The 26,174-nt window shown below is 37.3% G+C and overlaps 1 protein-coding gene across 1 annotated transcript in view; it reads right to left on the bottom strand.

The window, feature by feature from the left end:
- Positions 1 to 24,901, bottom strand: part of TXNRD3 (thioredoxin reductase 3) — a 50,491-nt gene extending 25,590 nt beyond the window's left edge. Inside the window, exons 1-6 of the mRNA XM_011376067.2 lie at positions 24,469 to 24,901; positions 10,918 to 10,978; positions 9,812 to 9,921; positions 7,971 to 8,075; positions 7,659 to 7,731; positions 6,090 to 6,209 (exon numbers count right to left, since the gene is read on the bottom strand). Of these exons, the coding sequence (XP_011374369.1) occupies positions 6,090 to 6,209; positions 7,659 to 7,731; positions 7,971 to 8,075; positions 9,812 to 9,921; positions 10,918 to 10,978; positions 24,469 to 24,696 (697 nt within the window). The 5' untranslated portion in view covers positions 24,697 to 24,901. The remainder of the gene's footprint in view (positions 1 to 6,089; positions 6,210 to 7,658; positions 7,732 to 7,970; positions 8,076 to 9,811; positions 9,922 to 10,917; positions 10,979 to 24,468) is intronic.
- Between the last annotated feature and the right edge of the window lie 1,273 nt (positions 24,902 to 26,174).

Here is a 26,174-nt window from a genome sequence, read left to right as displayed (position 1 = left end):
CCTACTTCCAGTTGAAGCTGGGGTGGGAGTTGATGGAATCGGATTCCTCATCATCCCTGTATCTTCTAGGTGGGATTTATTTCTGAGCATTCACCTCGACTGCTGATGCTGGTTTCCAAAAAAAACACACCATCTCCATGCAGCACTGTGTTTATAAGACACAGAGGCCAGCCCAAGGCTCCTGTCAAACTGGATGAGATCCCCAAAGACAAACCCAACCAACTGAGGGTTCTCCCTCTGGTCACATTTAGAAACTTACCCCATCTAGCACTCTCAAGAAAGGCCCCACTACAATTGCAAGTTGGTGCAGCTACCATGGAAAACAGTATGAAGGTTCCTCAAAAAATTAAAAACAGAACTACCATATGACCCAGCAATCCCACTTCTGGGTATTTATCTGAAGAAATCCAGAACACTACTTTGAAAAGATATATGCATCCCTATGTTCGCAGCAGCACTATTCACAATAGCCAAGATACGGAAGCAACCTAAGAGTCCACTGGATGATGATTAAATAAAGAAGTGGTACAAATATGCAATGGAATATTACTAGGCCATAAAAAAGAATGAAATCTTGCCATTTGTGACAACGTGGATGGACCTAGAGGGTATTACACTAAGTGAAATAAGCCAGACAAAGACAAATACCATATGATTTTACTTATGTGTGAAATCTAAAAAACAAAATAAATGAACAAAACAGAAACAAACTCATAGATACAGAGAACAAACTGATAGTTGCCAGATGGGAGGGGGGTTGGGGAGCTGAGTAAAAAAGGTAAAGGGATAAAGAAGTACAAATTGGCAGTTACAAACTAGTCACACGGATGTAAAGCCAATTGTATTATAGGGCATATAGTCAATTATATTATAACTACTTATGGTGTCAGGGGGGTACTAATCAGGGAGATCACTTCATAAGGTATATAAATGTCTAACCCACTGTACACCTGAAACTAATATAATATTGAATGTCAACTGTAATTAAAAAATTAAAAATTTTAAGGAAAAAAAAAAGGCCCCACCACTCATCAGGGACACAGGATGTTACAAGGCAAGCAAGGGAAAGAGAGACTCGGCCAGTGTAAACATTTATGGCCCACAAGTCACATCACCCCTTATAGCAGGGGTCCCCAACCTCCAGGTTGCAGACCAGTACTGGTCCAGCGGCCTGTTAGGAAATGGGCCGCACATCAAGAAGTGAGCAGTGGGAGGGAAAGGAAGTGAAGCTTCATCTGGATTTGCAGCCACTCCACAGCACTAGCATCACCATCTCCGCTCCACCTCCTGGGGCTGGGGTGGAAAACACTGCTTTATAGGATGCCAGTGTATAATAAGTCAACTAAAATTTTGCAATCCAGAGGGTCATTCTGCTTACTACATTACCCCCATGCCATGACTCAGCAGTGATGACCCTTTCTACAATGCCGCATACCCTTATATCCTAAGGTATAACTGCCTCGCTTCCCCAGTAGTTGAAAAAGCTATTCTTCCGACACCTCAAATATCTTTTTTTTTCTGGTTCTTGTTGTAAAAGACAATCTATATTAGAGGTTCTCACACATCAGAACACCCTGAGAATCATGTTGAAATATACAGATCGTAGGACCCACTTAAACCTATGCAATCAGGAGCAGGACCTCAGAACCCAAACAGTTAAAAAGCTCCCCCAGATTTTGATATAGCAAGTTTATGAACTGGCATTTTGGAACCACTTGCTCTAATATTTTATTAATCTGTTTAGTCCCACAACAGTATCACAATTTTAAATACTGATGGGAAAAGCCATTCTCTATTCTTTCTCAAAGACTGCATAGCTATCATCACACACTTTTCAATATGAACTTTAGAATAATCTGTCAAGTTCCAAAAAGAAAAAAAAAATTATCAAGTTTTTTTCCTGGACTTAAATAAAATTTACAATAATGTCTTTACAATATCAAGACATCCTACCAAAATCAGAGTATATTTTTTGTTATGCTTCTATATTCTTTTCTTATAATTTATACATTCCTAGTTAAATTTATTCCAAGTTATTCTATCATTTTTTCTTGCAATTTTCCATTATATAATTAACATTATTGCTGATACTTAAGAAAACTATTGATTTTTGCATGTTTCGGAGCAAGTTATTGAATTTATTAGTTCTAATATTTTTAGTTCAATCTTTTGTACATTCTAGGTATATTGTATATAATTCATATTATAAATTTACAATATCTTTTTCTTCTTCCTTTTCAAATAAGTACACTTTTTCTTTTCTATTCTTCATTTTGTGCACTGACCAGAAGCACCAGAACAATATGGATATTAGTAGTGGAAGTATACAGCCCTGTCTTACTCTCGACTTTAATGCAAATGACTCAAGCTCTTTTCCATTACATATCTGCTTCTGACTTTTCTTCATGAAGTAAGGCGAGTGTTGTTTCTTTGATTATTTTACTAACAATTTTTTGAAAAGCAAGAACGGATGTGACATTTTTATCAAATGCCTTTGGAGCTGAAATCACGATTGGCATGTGGATTTTATGATTTCCTAATGTTGACTCATTCTTGCATCCCCAGAATAAACCTTCATAAATTACAGTGCATTTTTTAGTATACTGCTGGAGAGGATTTGCTAATGCTTTTTCTAGAGTTCTGACACTTCTACAGGCTATAGTTTTCTATTTTCATACCATTTTTCTGTATCACCATTACGTCAGCCTCAAAAAAAAAAAAAAAAGTAAACCTTTCCATCTTTTTCAAAGTCCTACATAGTTTAAATTATAAAGTATTACTTAAAGATTTGAGAAAATTTACTTGTAAATCTACAGTGTCTTAGGGAATGGGTTGTTCTTAAACAATGTTTTCTCTGATAATTCAAGTCAATTCTGGTCATTAATATTTTCCTAGTAGATACTCTTTTTCATTGAGATATTTAAAATTCTTACCACTAATTTATATATTGAATTTGTTTTATCTCTTATCTATAGTTATATTTCTTTTCTCACACCTAATACTGCATACTTGTATGAATTTTCTCCCCTTATTGCCTTGATGGATTTAACAAAAGATTGCCTACTTTATTTGTATTTTCAAATACACTATCACTTTTATTTTAGAGAGGGTGATAACTCATTAATTCCTAAGTTTTAATTTTTTTTTTGTTTTTGCCATGTAGTCTACCTATCCAGTAGTATAACTGCAATTGCTTTGCTTTGTATTTCCTGATACCTTTTCTTATCTATTAAAATTTTTAAAAATCTACTTAAAAATTCATATATTTTCAATAATTATCTCTTTTGGTTTTAGGTGTATGTCTTGTATAAACAGTATGTCAAAGAATTTTGCTATTTACGTAACCTGAAAATCTGACCCTCAGTTTTATTCTAATATGTAAAAGACTGCAATTATGTTAGATATCTTATTTTCTGTTATTGTTCTAAATTATACTATCATGCTGTTTCTTTGTATATTTTTCCTTTCCCTTTGTTTTACTTGTAAGTTCTATAATTCAATTTCTAATTTAGAGATTATGTATACGTTTTTAGTTTATTTTAATATATAGTTCTCTATCAACATCAAGAATGAAAGTATCTACAACATCTCCCCGAACAAGATTTCAGCACGCTTTTACTTCCTTTCTCTTGCCTCTAAGATTCTGTTGACTTCTTCTGGCCATTCACTGAAGCTATGCCTAAAAATTGTTAAGCCTCAATTTTCATGTAATGGCTAGCTAGGTATTTCTTAGTATAGCACCTCAAAATTAATTTAGAACTATTTTAAATACAGGGAACTTTAAGGAATCTAATGTAAGATTTTACCCACACAAGGAAATTAGAAATTATTTAGAAATATTAGGCACTTAGAAGAGTTCAAGAACATCAACTGGCCCCTCAGCGGAGGCAAAGTGGTATGAACATACACCCTGCTGTCTCCTTGAAAGTGCAGAGCCCCAACAGTGTGAGGCAGTGGTCACAAACAAGGATGATGCATCAAAAAGTCATCAGCATGTGGGGCGAGCCTGCCATCTAGTATCATGCACACACCACCCTGCCTGGCTAGCCTCTTTGTCATAGGCTGAGTGTGCAGATCCGTCCTTCATGGCCTTTTTCCCTACCAAGGAAGCATTCCATGTTTTCTCCCTACTTAGGCTTATTTATTATAGAAACAGGGTATGAATATTTTTAATTTTAAAAAGAGACTCCTCAACTACCTACCGATCTGAAATGTACATAATTCAAATTCTATTCCATTTTACCTTTCTGCAGTATTTCACTCAAGTTAGTTCTCTTTGAAGACTCCCTAAGCCCTAAATCTTGCCCTTAGAAATCTAACCCCTCCTGGTTTCTGTGACACAACTCTTCTGGATTTCTTCCTCTTCCTCAATCGCTTACATTAAGTATTAACATATCTCAGGATTCTCTCTCGGTCTTCTATTCTTTCCATCCCCAGACTACCTCAGCAATTCCTAAGACTTCAACTATCACCTACAATGCCGTGGCTCTAAAATCAAGACTTGTCCAGACCTCCCTAGAATACAAACCATCCATAGGTATCTATTCCACCAGGATGTTCTGAAGGGGCTTTAAGTGGAACACCAGGGAGAAGGATTCTTGAAAGTGAAGACTATCTAGAAGTTAAACTGCCAAGTGGAGAGACCTCATTTTCTCCACAACCAGTTGATACTACAGTTTGACCAAAAGCTCTCCACTGAGTTAACTGTCTGGGGAAATTTGTTCATAGCGAGTATGTCCAACTGGAACCCATATGCTGCAAACCTGTTTTCTATCTCAATGAATGCATTTTCACTCAATCTCTCTTCCTGAAGTCCTTCCTCTCCCTCTGTCGTACCAATGACATGAGTGGCCTAGCAGAATCACCCTAAGTATCGATAAAACTTTAAATATGCACATGTACAGCTAGCTCTACTAGATCAAAATCTCTGGGAAAAGAGACAAGTTGTACTTTAAAAAAAAATTCCATATTATTCTAATGAACCGAGATCACCATTCCACATCTAGCCTGTCAGTTTCATGTCTTAAACCACCTGATTCTATTTCTTACTCTCTCCAGCTGACCTCACAGTCTTTGCCTAAGCCTCATCATTTCTCCTCTGGGTTATGCAATAACCATCTCACCTCACTTTATTGTCTTTGGACTTGAATCCCACCCACCCACTCACCTCCAGCCTTCAAAGTTCCTTGGTGACATCAGAAGGATTCAGAATCCAAGCTATGGTTCACGTTCCTCTCCTGCTGAAACTCCTCAACAGCTCTTGCTACCTTTGGGGTAAATTTTAACTCCTCGAAATGGCATTTAGGAGCCTTCGTGACCTGCTTACCTCTCTAATCTCATTTATCCCAATATCCTTCCTTCATTCTTCAGTTCAGCCCTCACTATCTCCCAAATACTCCAAGTTTTCTCACATCTCCATAATCTAAATAAAGCTTTCCTGTCATAAATGTCCCAGCTCCATGTGATCTTCAAGGTGCAGCTCAAGGGTCACCTCCCCGCTTACTTCCAACCCTCAAGACTACATTAAGTGTACTTTAAGAAGATGCTCAAATTAGCACCATGAATTACATAGTGCACTGAATGGCTTCTCTTCCAATGAACTATGCTACTTAAGGGCAGGAGCTGTATTTTCCTCAGATCTATATCCTCAGAGCCTAACCAGTAGTGTTATTGGATGAATTTGTTTTCTATCTTTCATTAACCAAAGACATACATAACCACTGATAAAAGGGAAAACGTTATCACAATAATAGAAAAAATCCTAGTAATGACTTTTACTATTCTATTTTCCTTATACTTGAAAGAAATCTGAAAATAGTGATTACTCTCTCTCACATTCTACTAAGGGTTTGAAATGGTTATAGCAGCAACAATTCCCTCCTAGGCAGTAAGGCCCATGAAAGCAAGGCCAGGTTTAACTCATCACCTTAGAATCTACTGTGCCTGGCTGATAAATAGGAGATTCCTAGTGAGTGTTTATTAAACAAAGTTCAAACTCAGCGATAGAAATATAAATAGCAAGTCCTTCTCTAAGAAACTCATTCTTTCTTCTTTTCTCCCAATCTATATTTTTATACACCATTACCCACCTTGTTGATTATACTCCCAGCCAAATTTTCTTGAGTCACTTAATGCCTGCCCCAAAAGGGCAGCTTGATGCATCAATTTCTTAGGAACACAGCCTACATTTACACAAGTACCACCGAGACCTGAGAAAGAAAATAAGTTTTAATGTTTCATGTGTGCGTGCACATGTGCACGCAGTTTTACACAAGTGCAGAGTGATTGTTATTAAAACGTGGAAATGACAAACTCTAATGATTGTGAGGTCAACATCACATCTCACAGTAACACACAAATGATTAACATAAACTACTTAACCAGGGGTCTGTGAAGGAAGCCCAAGGATGAGCAAAAATATGGATATGCATTTGAACAGTTTTCTAGAGACAGAGTCCAAAATTTTCATTTGAGTCTGACCTACAAAGGGATCAGAATCGTCTAAGATTAATTAGATATATATTACACCAAGGGCCAGAACCCCAGCTTCTAGCCTTTACTCTTTGTAACTCTGACTCTTCTGAGCCAATAGTAGGTCTATTGCAAGGTAATTAGCTTTACTATATAAAATTCCTGGCCAAAATTTTTTGAGTAAGTTTCAATTTTTTAAACGATTTTCATATTTTGCCAGGGTTGTGTAAGGAAAAGATGACACCCTCGAGCTGGGTAACTAAAGAGAGTTTATAGGGAAATTTTACTGGGGTATGGGCAGGAAGAGCATGGAGAGATAGAATAGTAGTAACAACCAGTAACGGTGGGCCCATCGCCAACCCACATGAAGGGCCATGCACCACTGAGTAGGTGCCACAGCCCAAGGGGGCTGCTATGGCAGGGGCTGTGTGTGGCCTGCCACAGGGGTATGAAGCCAGCCTGTGGCAACCAGCAGAGAGAGAGTCTGGAGAATGAAGACCCCCAACTCCATTCTCTTTCCCTTGTTCTCCTCCTATTACCCCAACTGGCTAAACCCCACCAGAAGCCAGAGGGCAGGGCTACCAATTCATCAGCCCTCTGGGGCGTACAGTAGAGTAGAGATGATGGAGAACAGATTTGAAACATAAACAGAAAATATCCAGCACAAAATCTATGTGTTCTGTTTTACAGTGAAAGGAACATGGAAAGATGAGCACTCTCGTCTACAGGAAAGTCTCAGGGCTGGAAACTTACTGTGCACTTTATTAAACTGACCTGGAATGATCGATCACACACACACTAACTCAACTGGCCACCACATAGCCATGAAAGTCAGTTATGAAATCAATGCAGAAACACAGAAAAATGTTATGGCAAACTTAAGTGAGCGCAACACAGTGTACACAGCAAACACAACTATGTGAAAATATTAGTGCATGTGTGCAAAAATTATGGCAGAAGTATTGGGAAACTATAATTCAGTTTTCTGAATTATTTATGTATTATCTTTTCAAATCGGCACTTTTTAAATATGGGCTCTTAAGCCAGTTATTTCACCTGAGACTCAGTTTCGTCACCTATAGAACAGGCTATTTATACCTCCTGAGATTGTTGGGAGGATTAAATGAGATTGAACAAAGCCAAAGATGTATGTAAAGAACAGAGAACAACAATGAAAAACAGCTTACCCCAGGATGTGCCCTGAGGTGATGGGACAACAAAGTCAAGTACCATAACTTTCTTTCCCAAAATGGCAGCTTCCTACAAAAATAAAAAAAAAGCCACAAATAAAGATCTTGTCATTTTCCTAACACTCATCCAATCTGTCTTTTCCCTAAATAAAAAGGTTCTATTTGTGTTATAACACAGTCTTTTCTCTATTAAACCAGCTGTTACAATAAAAGCTTAGACTGTAACATCAAAATTAGCTTTTAAGTAGCAGAGAAATTCTTGTGGCAATTACCAGGAAAATTATCTTCAAGTTCCATTTTTTTTCATACCTGAGCACAGGCAAGGCCACCAGAACCACCACCAATGACAATGAGGTCATAATCATATGCTGAATCTTCCTGAAGGAGCTTCTGTAATAAACCACTCTGATGTGCCTATAGTTTAATGAAAGAATATGGTGTGACTTGTTTTAAAACTGTTTCTTTGCACCCTATGTTTAATCAGCATGAACTTCTTTTCTAAAAATCTTAGAAACAATAAATAATTCATGTAAATTGGAATTATAAATTTATCTGAACGGTAATAAAATAAGTTCCAACTATTTAGACTATATGCCAAAGTACATATGTTTGTTCATTACCTCTTGATTGGCAGGCATGTGTCAAATTACCAGAGGTCATGGCTTTATATCTATGACAGACAAGGAAGGCCCTTTTCCTTGGTCTAATCATTGAAATACTATAACCAAGTGCAATAAAATAGCCAGGTACCATTTTTTCAAGATCCTCTATATTTTGTTCACCGATGCTAGGCCTCCTTTTGAAAACAATTCTTATGCATCATCAGCAAGACATGCACTTCGAATTTTCAGTTTTCTCACAAACTGATCTAAATTTTGCAGCTTACTGATAAATTTTGCTTTTTCTTTCAGCAATGGTCACGAGCCTGGCTCTGCACTATATTCCCTTGTTCACTTGGCCCTCCCTGTGATAAAAGTAGCTTAGATGAGGCTAGTGGTTCAGTATGTCTTTTAGCAATAGTTTTCTTTATGCAAAGTTAGTTGCTCAGACCCACTGTATTGGCTTTAGAAACACCATGCTGGAACCAGCTCATCCTGGGAAGCACAAAGGAAGTGCTATGAAACTATGGGATTCAACAGATGCCATGTGGTTCTCTGAAGGACGGGTGCCCACAAAGGCTTTCAGCACATTCTAAAAAGGACTCCTTTGTCCCCCTTCCTTTTAGGTGCCCTAGAGAAATCTGTCTCCTAAACATCTGCCATTGAAGGAAACCCCTTCGATGGAAATCTCTGCCTTTCCAGATTCATCCTCTGACATCATTTTCTAGGCTAGGATTGGCAAAACCAGCACTCCTGAAGATGTTTAGGGACCATAATTAAGACACTTACCACCATGTGAATTTAGTTATAGCTTCTAGGAAAAATAAAGCAGACCATTACTAGATAATGATGTCGATCACAGATTAACATACAACGCGGATAATCTTTTTCCCAAGAAAAATATAATTCTTAATTAGAATTTCAAATATGAAAAAATAAGTATTTAATCAATCAGTAACTACCACCATGTGCATACATACATAAAAGATATAAAAGAGCAGAATCTTAATAAAAGTAACTCGTTATAAAATAAGGACCTTATTTAATAAACATCGATTTTTATCACTACTTAACTGATTAATTCCTGTTCATTTCTATATTCTAGGAATTAAAAAACAAACAAACAAACAAAAAACAAAGGTGAGGCCTTTGCAAAGCTCCCAGGGTTAGCAGCCTTGACAAGGAATTTTACTTACCCTAGCCAATAATGCTAGCATTGACCTCATTTCACTAAACCTTAAAGAGAGAACAACCCTTATTTCTACCTCCATTAGAAGGAAGAGACCCAGGTCTCCAGGGTGGCTCACTTGGTTATCTGGCAACCTCACTCACACTCAAAACCTCCTTTTCCTTAGTTTCTGAAGTTTGAGTTGGTAGAAAAGCTAATTTCCATCAAAGAAATCAAGATTATCTGATAACCATCCTATAAGCTTTTCCATTTTACGACTTCCAAAAACAAATAGATTCGTAAAAACCATTTTATCCCCTTTTAAATATTTTTTTAAACAAAATGAACGAACAGCATTAAAGAACACATAATACCATTACTACCTGGAAAGTCCGGTCACATCCACCCATGTGTACTTTATTCACAAAAATATTGGGTACAGTTCTCTGATTAGTGATCTCTGACAGCACTTCTTGAACACTGGCCCCATCATCTAAAGAATAAAAAATTAAATATATAAAAACACTAAAAGGGTTCCAAACCTTTGTGAGAAGAACTGAAGTGTTATAACACTCAAATGCTCGCATGTACACACCCATACGAAGTTAGTGTATTATATAACTTTATGAAATGATGATTCAAGAGGAGAAAACATACAGGTTTTCAAAGGAAATCTTAATGGATAAAGACCAATCTGATTTCTTTTCAAATAAACCCTTCTAAATTAGATTTTGATATATAATTCAATGATGCCAGACAAATAGATAAGAATACTCTTTAAAGAGCAAATATCAAGATAAAATCTGCTTTAACAGTAATAACTTAGAAAATATTTCTTACAATTATATTTGAAAAATCTTTATGATCACAGACCAAAATTTATCTTCCATTCCTAAACAGAGAACCAGACCACAACTAAAGACTATTTGATATATTCTTTGGAAAAGTCTCCAAGATTCAAGAACATTTCACTTATTAAGGTAACTGGCTAATAGAAGTTGGTAAGTCCCATGAAAGCAGACATCAATTTTTTTCTGTCCCTGACCCCTGCAAAAGACATGCATATGTAAAATGTTCAATTAATACTAGATCAATTAACATATTTGACAAGAATTCAAAAGTACAAAGCTAAAAGATTAATGCATACTCTCTCAAGGGTAATACAATCAGAAAATAGAAGTAGATTCTTTTCACTTATTACAGTTTAATCTACTTTGCTAGAAATTTGCCTGATACATCTGAAATGCCTGAAGAACTTCAAAGTTAGCATCTTATACATTTTCCTCCTACTCCCTCAAATACTAAAATATATCAATAAAAAATCTACATCAAATTATGTCATATAGAGGTTCATTTTCTACATGGTTGAATGTAGACAAAAACAGCTCACCTAACCCAAAAGACAAGAGTAAATTGAATTGAACAAAGCAAATAAAATCAGTCTCATTGACATTTATTGAAAACAGTATGTAGTAACCTCTCTACTTACCAACTTGATCAAGTTCCAAGATATTACATTCAACTCCCAAAGAAGAAAAGAGTTCTTTAACCTGTAACAAAAATTCACTTAAGTTTTGCTCTCTCAAAGATTCAACGGAGTTATGAAGTATGGACATAGTAATAAAAGATGTCCAAAATAAATGTTCTTGAGGAATATGAGCTCTGGCCTATGGTTTTCCTCCCTTCCTCCATACTCTTCCCAGAATAATCTCAGCCTACCTCTTCCCCTCTTTTATCATTTGAATCTTCGACTTCCAACACAATAACTTTTGTCCAAATTCCTTTTCTGAACTCAAGACAGGTGCCCAGAGGCACCTCACATGCAACATGCCCAAAATGAAATTCATCTGTTTCCACATCCTTTTCCTTCTAATATTAAATCCTTCAATAAATATTTACCCATCAAACATCTACTCTGTACTCAAATATAACAATGAATAAGATACAATCCCTGCCATCTAGTAGTAGAAACAGACAAGTAAACCGACAATTCACACTGCCACCATTCACCAGTTGCCTGAACAAGAAACTCTAGGGCCTTGCTTCCCAAACAGGAGACAGAGGACCAGGAGCACCTGGGAGCTTGTTAGACATGCAGAATCAGAATATACATTTTGACAACTTTGTGAAGTACTGACTATGAGTCATTTTAATGCCTCCCTCTCTTACAACATCTTCCTACCCCAAACCAAACTCTCCACCCATCCAATTAATTACTTAGTCTTAACAATTCTCTATGTTAAACTAGTTCGACTTTCTAGTTTCCCACAGTTGCTATGTTAAATTGTGCACCAACATCCATTACTGCAATTTCTCGGTAATATCCTAGGAGTTCCCTCTGCATCCAGCTGTCCCCTCCAGTTTTCTAAATTGCGGCCAAAGTAGTTTTTTAAAGCCCATTTTTCACCAATACTTACATCTTCAATGCCCTCAGCCCTCAAGATAAAGCCCAGAGGTTCTAATTCCAGGATGGAGGATGAGGAGTCTGGCAGACCTGCTCCTTGACAAAACATCCACAACTGGTGAAAATTATTTTTAAAAACCATTTAAACTCTCTGGAAATTGTCTTAAGAGCACACAGCAAATGAAGAAACATGTATTCAAGAACATCTACTAGATGTCAATAAGAACAGGGAGTGTCTGAGCCACTTGGGCCATGACTCACACCCTTCCTCCCCTGCCCTAGGTCACCTTAATGGAAGCTCCACTTTGAGCAGCCAAGAAAATGAGGCTCCCTAGTTCCTGAAATCCATTCGATAGAAGGGGCTAACCACCAGGATTTCTCGGTCTCTCCACAGCTCTGGGTGGCAAAAGCTACATTCCTCTGAGTGTGGCCAACAAAATGAGAGCTCCCTTCCTCCACCCAAAGTTCAAAGGCTTTACCCTTGGCTGAAAATACTGAAGCCCTAATCACCCCTGCCTCAGCCCACTTGTCAGTAGAGGTTCTAAACTGGTAGAGGTAAGCCAAGAAAACCAGAGGCTACTGCCCTACCAAGAGCCCTACTCCTAAAGCTGTTACCGAAGAGAATCGGGTCACTGTCCCCTACTCTAGCTCTGGAGCAAGGTCTTTGAGATTTCACTTGCGGAAAGAAGCCATAAGATAAGAGAGCTCTAAACCTCTACACAAAGGAGATAACTTTATTTTAAATAAACTGTGGGGAAGTTCAAGTCTAAGGATGCTCTTGAAAACAATGGGGATTCTGGTGGTAAGCAATGAAGAGGAGGCTGGGAGCTCAACAACCTAACCTGTAAGCCAGCCAGTTTACCAGAGAAAACCAGGGAAGGAAATCGCTAAAAATAGTCCTGCTAGGGTCAGATAAGCTTCAAACTTGCCTCAAAAACTATCCCTGCAAAGGGGCCTTGATTTAATTGAAGAAGAGCGTGGAACAATTTACACTCCAGGGCATTGTCAAAAACAACAGCACAACTACCCTTTGATTTGTAGCACCTCACATCTAGGAATGATACCAATAGAGACAAAAACAAACAAACAAACAAACAAACATAACACAGACAGTCAACAAGAACCCTACTAAAATCTCTGTCATCCCAAGGTGACTGTGCAGATACCAAAGGCTCTACTCTCTGAGGAGTGACATCAAAGGCTATATCTTTGGGTAGAAATAAAATTCCCTAAAATAATACAGCCAACTAACTACAAAGAAATAAACAAGCAAACCAAAAGAAGCCATAGAAAAGGAGGGACCAAGTATATGGCCTTGCTATAATATTATTACCTAAAATGTTTACATGTCAACAAAAAATTACCAGACATACAAAGAAACAAGGAAGTGGATCCATACATAGGGAAAAAAAAAAAAAGGCAAGAGAAACTATCTCTAAGAGGACCCAGATATCATTCGGATTAGACTAAGTGGCCATTGTAAGTATGTTTCAAGGGTTAAACTATGTTTCAAGAGCTGAAGTAAGGTATGATGATGTCTATTCTAATAGAAAATATCAGTACAGAGATAGAATGATAAATAACAACCAAATGGACATTATGGAATTGAAAAGTACAATGACTAAAATGAAAAGTTCACTAAAGTGTCTCAACAGTTGATTTGACTTGGCAGAAGAACAAATTAGCAAACTTAAGGATAGACCAATAGAGATTATGCAACTTGACACAGAAAAAAAAGAAAAAAATAGTTAGACAATATGGGATACAATTAAGTACACCAATATATGCATAGTGTGAACATCAGAAAAAAAGAAAAGAGCAGAAGAAATGTTTTAAGAAATGACAAAAAAATGTCCCAAATTTGATGGAAAACAGCAAACTACACATTCAATAAGTTCAATGATCTCAAAGTAATATAACTTAATAGAAGCTCTGGAAAGTGGTCAAAGATCTATAGCAACCAAGTATATGCCAATCATTTGCTAGATAATTTTGTGATATTTATAGTCACCCTTGCCTAGCAAAGTAAGCGGGGAGCAGCAGACCAGGCTCCAGTTGCCTTCCACAATATGGAGAGAGCAGAGAGACCAACTTTGCAATGTTCTAGCCTGTCTAAAGGATTGGTCTCTGTGATACCTTATTCGGAATTCAGATAGTCAAAAGTGGCTGAGGTCTCAGGCTAGGGGGAGGCCATGAGAAGATGTAGGCATGGCTCATGAAAACCAAAAGCAGACTACAAATCTGCAGACCCCTGGGGGCAAGGGATAACAAGCAGAGGAATACAACATAATCAGCTAAGGCCCCAAGAAGCAGCAGAGGAGAGACTTTTAAACAATTTAACACACTTCAAAGCCATGTACACAAGATTAGGCCCATGTGTGAAAAGTACACATACAGGCTCACGGAAGACAAATGCCCAGAAAAGACCTGAGAAGATCTTAAGCCTTCATATGGCACTGATTAGTGAAGGACTTCCCCCAGCATGAAGCCAGTGTGCAAAGACTGGCAGAGATCCCTATTTTATATTATACAGAATTTTCAATGAAAGATCATATGCATACAAAGAAACAAGAGAATATGGCTCATTCAAAGGAAAAACTAAACATAAACATACCTGAACAAATAGACTTAAGACTTACTAGACAAAGACTTGAAAATAACTATCTTAAATACACTCAAGATAGAAAACACTAGAGGAAATCAGGAAAACAATGTATGAACAAAATGAAAATATCAGCAAAGAGGTAGAAATAACCAAACAGAAACTGTAAAGCTGGAAAATATAATAACTATGTTGAAAAATTCACTAGAGGGGTTCAACAGCAGACTTGAACAGGCAGAAGATAAGAATCAGCAAATCTGAAGACAGAGAATTTGAAATTATTGAGTCTGAGTAGCAAAAGAAAAAAGCATGAAGAAAAACAGAATAAGGGAGATGGGGACAGATTAAGCAAAACAACAAACACATTGTGGGAGTTCCAGAAAAAAAAAGAGGAAGAAAGTTTATTTGAAGAAATAATAACCCAAAACTTCCCAAAATGGAGAAAAGATGTAGATATACAAATATTAAGAAGCTTAAAAAACTCCAAGGATAAACCCAAACAGACCCACACCAAGAAACACTGTAATCAAACTGTTGAAAGACAAAATCAAATTCCTAAGAGTAGCAACAGAAAAGCAAATCATTAAGACAAATTCTTAAAAGTAGCAACAGAAAAGGAAATCATCAAATACAAAAAATCCTCCTAAGATTATTAGAAATCTTGCAGTAGAAACCTTGCAGGCCACAGGCAGCAGGCTGATATATTTAAAGTGTTAAAAGAAAAAAAATCAAGAATTCCATATCTGGCAAAAACGGTACTTCAAAAATGAGGGAGAAATTAAGACTTTCCCTAATAAACAAAAGTTGGAGTATTAATACTAGAGCTATTCTATAAGAAATGCTATAAAGGAGTCCTTCAAGTTGAAAGAATGCTAGACAAGAATTCAAAGCCATATAAAAATACAAACTTCTCCAGTAAAGGTAAACACATGAACATTTATATAAATTAGCACTATGGTAATTTTGGTTCGTAATTATATTTTCTATTCTCCTTCAAGGATTTAAAAGACAACAGCATGAAACAACAATAAATCTATAAAATGGTACATAATTTGTGACACTGATAACATAAGGGGGGCACAACTATAAAGGAGTAGAGTTTTTGCATGCAATGAAAGTTAAATTGCTATCAGTTTAAAACAGACTATATCTTTAAGATGGTATATGTAATCCCCATGGGAACCACAAAAATATCTATCAAAAATTCACAAAAGTTATAGAGAAAGGACTCAAAAAATGTCACTACAAAGAATCAACTAAACACAAAGGAAGACAGTAAGGAAGAAAATGAGAGACAAAAAAAATTAAAAGATATACAGAAAACAAATTTTAAAATGGCAAAAGTCCTTCCCTAACAATAATTACTTTAATGTAAGTAGATTAAACTCCTCAATCAAAAGACACAGGTTGGCAGAACAAATAAAAATACAGGATCCAACATTATGCCGTCTAGGAGAGACTCATTTTTGAGCTAAGAACATACATAGGTTGAAAGCCAAAGGATGGAAAAGATATTCCATGCAAATAGTAACCAAAGAGAGCAGGGATGGCTATATTAACACAAAACTGTTACAAGAAACTAAAATGAACATAATGTATTTATTAAAGGGTCAATATTCTCAGAAGATATAAGAATTATAAAAATATAAATCAGAGCTTCAAATATACAGAGCAAACACTGACCAAACTAAAGAAAGTGAAAGAGCTACAATTATAGGATGCTTTAATACTCCACTTTCAAAAACGGTAGAACTACCAAACAGAAGGTCAATAAGGAACTGGAGGACTAGAAGAACACTATCAACCAACTTGACCTACAAGGCTTATTACATAACATTCCACCCAATAAAAGCAGAATACACATTTTTCTCAAGTACACATGGAACATTCTCCAGGATAGGCCATATGCTAGGCCACAAAACAAGTTTTAATAAAAAGACTGAAATCATGCAATGTATCTTTTCTGATGACAATAGAATGAAATTGAAATCAACAGCAGAAAGAAAACTAGAAAATTCACAAATACAGTCATGCGCCACTTTAGGACACAGGGATACCTTCTAAGAAATGCATTATTAGGCCATTTCATCATTATGCATAGCCTACTGCACACTTAGGCGCTATGGTATAGCCTATTGCTCCTAGGTTACAAACCTGTACAGCAGAGGTCCCTAAACCCTGGGCCGCAGACCAGTGCCAGTCCGTGGCCTGTTAGGAACTGGGCGGTACAGCAGGATGTGAGCAGCAGCAGAACAAATGACACTTCATCTGTATTTGCAGCCGCTCCCCAGGGCTAGCATCACCACCTCAGCTCCACTTCAGATCATCAGGCATTAGATTCTCAAAGGAGCACTGGTCTCTGGTGCCAAAAAAGTTGGGGAACCACTGCTGTACAGCACGTTTTTGTACTCAATACTGCAAGCAATTATAACACAGTGTTAAGTATTTGTGTATCTAAGTATATTTAAACACAGAAAAGCTAGAGTAAAATATGGTAAAAAGATTTAAAAAAATGGTATAGCTGTATAGGGCATTTACCATGAATGGAGCTTGTAGGATTGGAAGTTGCTCTGGGTGAGTGCGTGAGTGATTGAGTGAGTGACTGAGTGAGTGAGCTAGTGAGTGAATGAAGAGTAAATGTGAGGCTTAGGCCATTATTACTGTACACGACTATAGGCTTTATAAACAATGTACACTGAAGCTACACGAAATTTATAAAACAACATGAGATTAAATCAAGCACAAAAGAAAATTATGCAATCAAGAGACATCGTAAACACAAGGTATATGAGGCTGCACAGGCATAACACACCATACTTACACCAAATTTTTTATATGAAGAAAGAGTATACTCTAAAATAATGATAATATAGTAAATACATAAACCTATAATATAGGTGTTTATTATTATCAAGTATTTTGCACTGTACCTAATTGTATGTGCTACACTTTTATATGACTGGCAGCACAGTATGTCTGTTTATACCCAGCATCACCACAAGCACATGAGTAATGCATTGCACTATGATGTTACCACAGTTATGATGTCACTAGGCAATAGGAATTTTTCAGCTCCATTATAATCTCATGGGACCACTGTCATATATGCAGTCTATTGTTAACCAAAATATTGTTATGCAGTGCATGACTATATGAGGAAATTAAACAATATACTCTTAAACAGTGGATCAAAGAAAAAGTCACAAGGAAAATTAAAGAATACCTTGACAGGTAAAATAAAAACACAACATACCAAAACTTATGAGATGCAGTGAAAACACTGATAAGAGGAAATCTTATAGCTGTAAAATGCTACTATTAAAAAAGAACAAAGATCTTAAAGCAACAGTCTAACTTTACAACTTAAGGAACTAGAAAGAGAACATAACTAAACTCAAAACTAGCAAAAAAGAAGAAATTAAATAAAGATTAGAGCAGAGATGAACAAAAGAGAGAAAAAAAACAATACAGAAAATAAACAAAACCAAGAGCTGGTGCTTTGAAAATATCTACAAAATTGACATGCCCTGGCTATACCAAGAAAAAAACAGAGAAGACTCAAATAACTAAAATCAGAAATGAAAGAGGGACCATCACTACTGTCTTCACAGAAACAAAAAGGATTACAAGCAAGTATTATGAACTGCATACTAACAAATTGGATAATCTGGATGAAATGTGTAAATTCCTAGAAAAACACAGTTTACTAAGACTGAATCATGAACAAATAGAAAAAGTGAATAATCTATAACTAGTAAGGAGACTGAATCAGTAATCAAAAGCCTCCCAACAAAGAAAAGCCCACGATTAGATGGCTTCACTGGTGAATTCCACCACATATAAAGGAGAATGAACACCAATCCTCCTCAAACTTTTCCAAAAAAATGAAGAAGGAACACTTCTAAACTCACCCTATGAGGTCACCATTACCCTGATACCAGAGCCAAATACACTTCGAGAAAACTACAGACCAATATCCTTGATGAATATGATGCAAAATTCCTCAATAAAATACCAGCAATACAAATTCAATACCATATTAAATGTATATTATACACCATAACCAAGTGGGATTTACTCCTAAAATGAAGGGTGGTTCAACATACGAACACAGATCAACATAATACCCACATAAATGGAATAAAAGGGGAAAAAAATACACGATTATCTCAATGGACTCAGAAAAAGCATTTTAGAAAATTCAGCATCTTTCATGACAAAAATATTTAACAAACTAATAAGAAAAGGAAGCTCCCCAATACACTAAAGGTGAGATATGAAAAACCCACAGCTGACATCATCTTTGATGGTGAAAGCATTTTCTCCAAGATCAGAAACAAGACAAGGATGCCCACTTTCACCATTTCTATTCGACATAGTAGTCCTAGCCAGAGAAATAAGGGAAGATAAAGAAAAGGCATCCAAGTTGGAAAAGAAGTAAAATTACCTCTGTTCACTGGTAACATGATCTTACATGTATAAAACCCTAAAGATTGTACCAAAAAAACTGTTAACTAATAAACAAATTCGGCAAAGTTGTAAATACAAAGTGAATACACAAAAAATCAGTTGCTTTTCTACCTAAAAATGAATAATCTAAAAAAAGTAATTAAGACAACAATTCCACTTATAATAGCATGAAAAAGAATACTTAAAAATAAACTTAACAAGGAGGCAAAGGCTTGTACACTGGAAATTATAATATGTTGCTGAAAGAATTAAATAACACGCTAATAAGTGGAAAGAAATTCCACGTTCATGGATTAGCAGACTTAATATTGTTAAGTTGTGAATACTATCCCAAGTGAGCTATGAGTTCAGTGTAATCTTTATCAAAGTCCCCAAAACAAATTGTGAATAGAAAAACCCATCTGAAAATTCATATGGAATATCAGGAGAACCTCAGATAGCCAAAAATCTTGAAAAAAAAGAACAAAGTTGGAGGTCTCACACTTCCTGATTTCAAAACTTGCTACAAAGCTACAGTAAGCAAAACAATTTAGTACTGGCGTAAAGATAGACATAGATCAATAGAAGAGAAGAGAGAGCCCAGAAATAAAGCCTTGCGTATCAGGTCAAATGATTTTGGACAGTGGTGCCAAGATCAAAGGGGAAAAGGACAGTCTTTTCAACAGATGGTGCTGAGAAAACTGGATGAGTATTCACATACAAAAATATGAAGCTGGACTCTTACTTAATACCATACACAAAAATTAATTCAAAATGGATCAAATATGTAAAGGTAGGAGCTAAAATTATGAAACTCTTAGAAAACAGGCCAAAGCTTCATGGCATTGTGTCCGGTAACGGCTTTTTTTTTTTTTTTTTTTTGCTATGACACCAAAGGCACAAGTAACAAAAGAAAATAGAGACAAATTGGACCTCATAAAAATTAAAAAATGTTTGTGCATAAAAGAAATTATCAACTAAGTAAAAAGGCAACTCCAGAATTGGGGAAAATACTTGCAAATCACGTATCTAACAAGGGATTTATATCTAGAACATATAGAGGACTCCTAAAACTCAACAACAACAAAAAATAACCCAATTAAAAAAACTGGCGAAAGACTTGAAATGACATTTCTCTAAAGAAAGTAATGGCCATTAACAAATGGCAAATAAGGACATGAAAAGATACTCAACATCACTAGCCATCAGAGGACTACAAATCAAAACCACAGAGATATCATTTCATACCCATCTGGGAAAAAATATAAGAAGAGTTGACAAGGATGTGGAGAAACTGGAATCTTTGTGCACTGTTGATGAGAATGTAAATGAGTTGGCCACTATGGAAAATAGGATGGTGGTTTCTCAGAAAATTAAAAATAGAAATACCATATGATTCAGCAATTACACTTCTGAGTATATACCCAAAAGAAATGAAAAGAGGTACTCAAACGGGTATCTTTATACCCATGTTCACAGCAGTAATATCCATAATAACCAAAAGGTGGAAGTGACTCAAGCATCTATCAATGGATGAATGGATAAACAATATGTAGTATATACACACATACCATGGAATATTATTCAGCCCTAAAATGGAGGAAGTTCTCACACAATATAAGACAGAGGACATTAAGCTCAGTGAAATAAGCTAGTTACAAAAGGACAAATATTGCATAATTGCTCTTGTATTGAGGCAACTAGGGCAGTCAAATTCATAGAGCCAGAAAAGGGAATGGTGGTTTACGAGGCCTGAGGGAGGGGGAACAGGGTAAGATTATTTAATGCATACAAACTTTCAGTTGGGGAAGATGAAAAAGTTCTGTGGGTAAATTAGTGATGATGGTTGCAAAACAATGTAAATGTACTAATGCTGCTGAATTTTAAAGCTATTAAAATAGTGAACTGTGTTGTCTATATTTTACTATTTAAAAAAAAAGGCTGAGCAATGGAAGCTGACCCACAAGTATATGAATCAAGATTGAGAAAACATGGCTTAAAATTAATGTGGAGAAGGGGTTTAAAAAGAAATCAGGGCATTTTCTTCACTAGTTTGGGCCATCATTTTGTATCTGACTTTAATGGTTACTTTCTGACTAGCTGCTTCCACCTGTAATCTAGTCTTCCTACTACTGCCAATTTTCAAATCACAGGTCTAACTCTTTCACTCTTCTTCTCAGAAGTCTGAGATGACTTCTCTGCCTGAATCATTAAGTCCACACTTATCTGCAAGCATTTTAAGATCTCCCCAATATGACTTTGAAATTAAACTTCCAGTCATTTTCCAATTTATTCTGCCCATCTCCTTTCATATACCCTGTGTTTAACCCCACTATTTTCATTGCATCAGTTCCTGTGTTTACTTTCACTACTTCTTTAGCTAGATGCTGTTCCTTACTTCAGACTTCCAATTTATCTCTCAAAGACCAATTTAAATACATTTCCTTAAATTTTTCTGATCCTCCACAGAAGTAATTATTTTTGTCTCTTATTCTCATTGCACTTGTTTTCCACAGGCACTTCTGTAGATGAAAGCTGGTTGATTAGAGTTCAATTAGACTATGAATTCTTGAGAGGTAAGACCACGGTTTATTCATTTTTGTGTCCCAAACAACATTGAACACCCAGTAACACTTGTTAAATGATATTAGTAGCCAATCAAGAAACATATGTGTCCACTTTGGATGCTAAATTTAAGAAGTTCATGGTCAAACTACTTCCAAATAGAATTAGTGAAGAATCACATGTAAAGGCAGATGATATGAGCACATAAGAAAGTGGACTGCTTAGCCAGGCTAGAAAAACACTCAGGAAAAATACTGAAAGATCTGTCATCCAAGTAAAAGCAGGGTTCTTAATTCTGCACACAGGAGCAACACTAACCTCCTAAAGTGAGTAAATGTTTCAGGAGAACAGATTTGGCTCAATTTTTAAAAAATTCTAATAAAAGCTGTCCAATTATGTAATAGGACTCAAAGTAGTGGCCACATTACTGGGAGTGTAGAAACAAACAGAATGAAAAACATTTTCCTAAGGTTTTCTGTGTTGACAAAGGATTGACTAGAATAATCTAAGACCATTTATTCATTCAACCCACACTACATGTCCCAACGATACAGCAGAGGCCCCAGCGATACAGCAGAGGACAGGCACAATTCTGATCTCTTGGCCCTTTTATTAGCTCCAAAGGACAAATTGCAAAAAATAGAGGTAGAAAACACAGCCTGAAAACAGACCAATGTATAAGTGAGAGCATTCAAGTTAGCATGGAAAGGATGGACTCTCCAGTAAGTGAAGCAAGGACAACTGCTAAGCCATAAAGAACAAAAATGAACCGGATCTCCACTGACAACAGCATCAAGTCCAGGTGGAATAAAAGAAGGTGGATGTGAAAAGCACACTCTAAAACTTTCAGGAGCTGAAATAGGAGAGTATCTTTATGACCTCAGAGTAGAAACAGATTCCTTGAATAAGACACAAAAAGCACAAATCATAAAAGAAAAAGAATGATAAACTCAATTATATTACACTTGTAAACTTCATTCAGCCAAAATATCTCATAAAGAGCATGAAAAGAAAAACCAAATCTAGATTTTCCAATACATATAAACAAAGGATTAGTATCCAAAATATATAAAGAATGCTTATAAGTCAGTACAAAAATAAAACAACCTAACAGAGAAAAAAAGCAAAAGACCTGAACATTTCATCAAAGATGAAACTCAAATGACAGATAAACACATGAAAAGATGTTCAACTTTCACCAGGGAAATACAAAATTAATACCACAACAAAACACCATTTCAAAAGTGCCAAAATGGCAATAATTAAACATATCAACTGTTGGCAAGGACATGGAGCAAGGGGGAACTGTTACCTACTGCCAGTGAGAGAGTAAATTGGTATAACTGTGGCAGCCTGACACTGCCTGGCCATTTCCTGCTCAAACAACTTCGTTCCTGACTGTCTCCCCACCTCCTTCCAAGGACTCTCCAGCTGACATCAGTTTTCTCATAGTTTGCCAAACAATCACTGTTCCTGCTTATATCTGTAGTCGTGTAGGAATGACAAGACTATATAAAACTGCCTAGTATGTTACAATCGGGGCTCAGCCTTTGGATAAGAATCTGCTGAGCCAGTGCCGGCATCAATAAACGCTGCTTCCTGCTTATAGCTCAGTGTCCCATCTCTCTGTTCAAGAATCTCATGACATAACCTCTTGGAAAAACAGTTTGGCATCACCTAGCTAAGGTAGAAATAATGCATCCTCCATGACTTCAGCTTCAAGGCATCTAAAGTAAATCTTGTATGTGTGCACTGAGGGATACGTGAAAGAATAGACATAACTGTATTGCTTTTAAGAGCAAAATATTAGAAACAACAGAATCAATAAACTGGTATGATTCATGCTAGAGAATGTTATTGTAATGAAAATTAACAAAGCAAAGCTGCAGAAACTAACATACACAAATTTATAAAATATAATTGTTGAGGAAAAAAAGTTGCAAGAAAATACATATTATTCTACTTGCATAAAGTGCCAAAACAGGCCAACAGGAACAAAATATTGTTTAAGGATACATATGTATTTGGTAAAACCATAAAGAAAAGCAAGGAATTTTGGATAGTGGTTAACTCTGAGGGAAGAGGAGAATATAATCAGAGAGAGACATCCAAGGTGGTTTCTGGAATACTAGTTTGTTTCTTTATTCTTTAAGATGTACGTGCATGATATGCATGTTTTATGAAACAATATATAAGGCAATGTAAACCTGAAAAGAAATTTGAAGAACATAGCCTGTAAGTCCAGGAACCTATCCAACAGTTTATGCTTGCTTATTTCGTTTCAATTTTCTGATACTGTGAAGTACAGTTAAAAATATTGAAAGTCCCTATAATATAGATGGGTTTATCTTCCAAGTGTTCATCTCTAAGTGGGTTATTTTAAAATTCAGAACAAATCTGCCCATAAAAATGCTGGATTCCCAGTTAGATAGCCCAAAGTTAAGGTAGTGTGCAATATAGCTGAAATTACCCACTATTGCATACTATGTTCACACCCGTTCTTAAGTTCATTTTTACAAAACGTGGAAACCAGGGCTCTGCGGAGCTGTTAACTGGTCAAAGTGACACAGGTAGTGGGATATGACTCCAGCTCTAGTTTACTCCCAAATCGTGGCCTCTCCTCGCATTACTCGTAAAAGGCCTAAACTTTTTAGATATATCTTTTATTCCTCCGGAAAAGCTCTTAATAAATAAGCCAGCACCAGGCCAACAGGGAGAGGATGAGCGATTAATCCCACAGGCCGCGATCCCAAATCAAGTCAGCCGGAGTATAGGCGGTGGCGGTTGCTCCGGGAGGCCTGGCCCTCTGGCTACCTCTCTATAGATGCCAAAGGGACCGAGCAAAAAGACCCAGCCCTGGCTTCGAGTCACCACCCAAGGGAAAAGGTTCCGAGTCTCTGCCTGCTGGGAGCAGAAAGGGCAGCTCGAAGTCCCAAGTACAGAAGGAAGGACCAGCCCGGACACCGGAAGACCCCGCCACCCCCAGCGGCCTCGCCCCCGACCGCGCCTGCCCCGCCTACCCGCGTGCTGTGCGGGCAGTAGCTCTTGCTAAAGATCATCACTCGGTTGCCTTCGATGAGGCCCAGGAGGCGGCGCCGTAGCTCCTCGCGGGCCTCAGGTGCCGAGCGGCTGGTCCCGGAGGACCACAGGCGGGCCCGGCGCCCGGGCGGCGATGACATGGGGGCGCTGCGGCCGCTGCCCGGACGGCGGTTGGAGACAGCGCCCACCTGCACCGGCCCTGGCGACATCTGCGCCCGCGACGGCGGCGGTGGTGGTGGCGGCTGCGCCAGGGCCTCGCTGTCACTCCCGGCCGGGCCGGGCCGGGGTTGCTCAGAGACCGATACGCGGGCGGCGGCGCGGGGACTGAGGTCGGAAAAGTGAACCGTAAACACCGCCCACAGCCCGCATCCGCCACAAATCCGCGGGACCGTCGCTCACCCCGCCCCGCGCATGCGAACTAGGCCGTGTGCCGGGCAGCTGCGCATGAGTCACCTACCCTCCGCAAAGAGGTGGGTGTAAAGCTGCGTTCTCTCGTTATCCCAGTTTTATGTGTACATCCCAGGCTATTCAGTCTCCGTGATACCGCCCCGGGGTGCTCCTTGTGGAGGACTCTCCACGCCTTGTAATCTCCACCAGCCTCCTCAAGCTACCTTAAAAATATATATTCTTCAATGAGGATGAATGTTTAATTCTTCTGGAAATTGTGAATAAATAAAGCCATCCTTAGGAAAAATGGTTAGTTTTTAAAAGTTTATCTACCACAAACTAAATAAAAATACTATGTTCCCTATCGCAAAGCTGTTTCAAAACGAGTTTCCTAGGTTGCTACCTCTCAGTCCCTACCCAGTACATAGAATTCTGGAGGCACCACTAACAAGGAGACACTGAAAGCATCTATTTCAGACAGGAATCCATTATTTGGATGGGTGGATAGGTGCAGGATCTCAGGGCTGAACTTGATCACTGGGATTTACAGTCCCCTGCGCTGCAACAAATAATTGAAACCTCAATGAAGAGAGGAACTTTGACCAGCCCGTATGGCCTAGTCCTCATATGTCATCTCCTGACATGCTCCCTCTAGATTGTTGTCCTTCAGCCACCTTGTGCCTCAGATTTGTCAAACCCATTCTTGCCTTAGGGTCTGTACGTTTTCTACTTCTTCAGCCAGATTTCCCCCTCCCCAGGAAGAAATCTATAGAGAAGATCACTGTGGTGAGGAACTTTCGCCTGTTAGTGCCTTTGGTCATATTTGGAGTTCACTTTTCATTTTTTCCTATTCCTTATGCTATACATTTAATTCATTTATCTCTTCGTTTGTTTAAAAATAAATATTAATTTAGCAAAAAGTATATATGCTCATTACTCTTCTTTCAGAAAAGCTCAAGCAACACATAAAAATAGAAAGGATAAAACTAAATATACGGTAATAATCGTCCCAGTAAAAGAAGTTATTTTTAATGTACCATGACCATGATTCCAGATGTCTCTGTAAACATTTAAACACATACAAGTATCGAGAGAGATACTTTTCTAACATATAGTCATGCTAATTTCAAAGTAAAACGTAAATTAAATTTGAAGAACAAAGCTAAAATATAACTGTAGAAATTATTTATTCACAAATTTTTTTCCAGAGAAGATATTAGTTTCTAAAGATCTCTTTAAAGAAAAATGATTATAATGAGATCGAGGTAATTAATTTTTTTTAAATTTCAACTTTCAACTG

This window comes from Pteropus vampyrus, unplaced genomic scaffold (assembly GCF_000151845.1).
Source record: "Pteropus vampyrus isolate Shadow unplaced genomic scaffold, Pvam_2.0 Scaffold285, whole genome shotgun sequence".
Lineage (NCBI taxonomy): Eukaryota > Metazoa > Chordata > Mammalia > Chiroptera > Pteropodidae > Pteropus > Pteropus vampyrus.
Note: the sequence above shows the minus strand (reverse complement) of the source record. Positions and strands in the feature narration are given on the sequence as shown.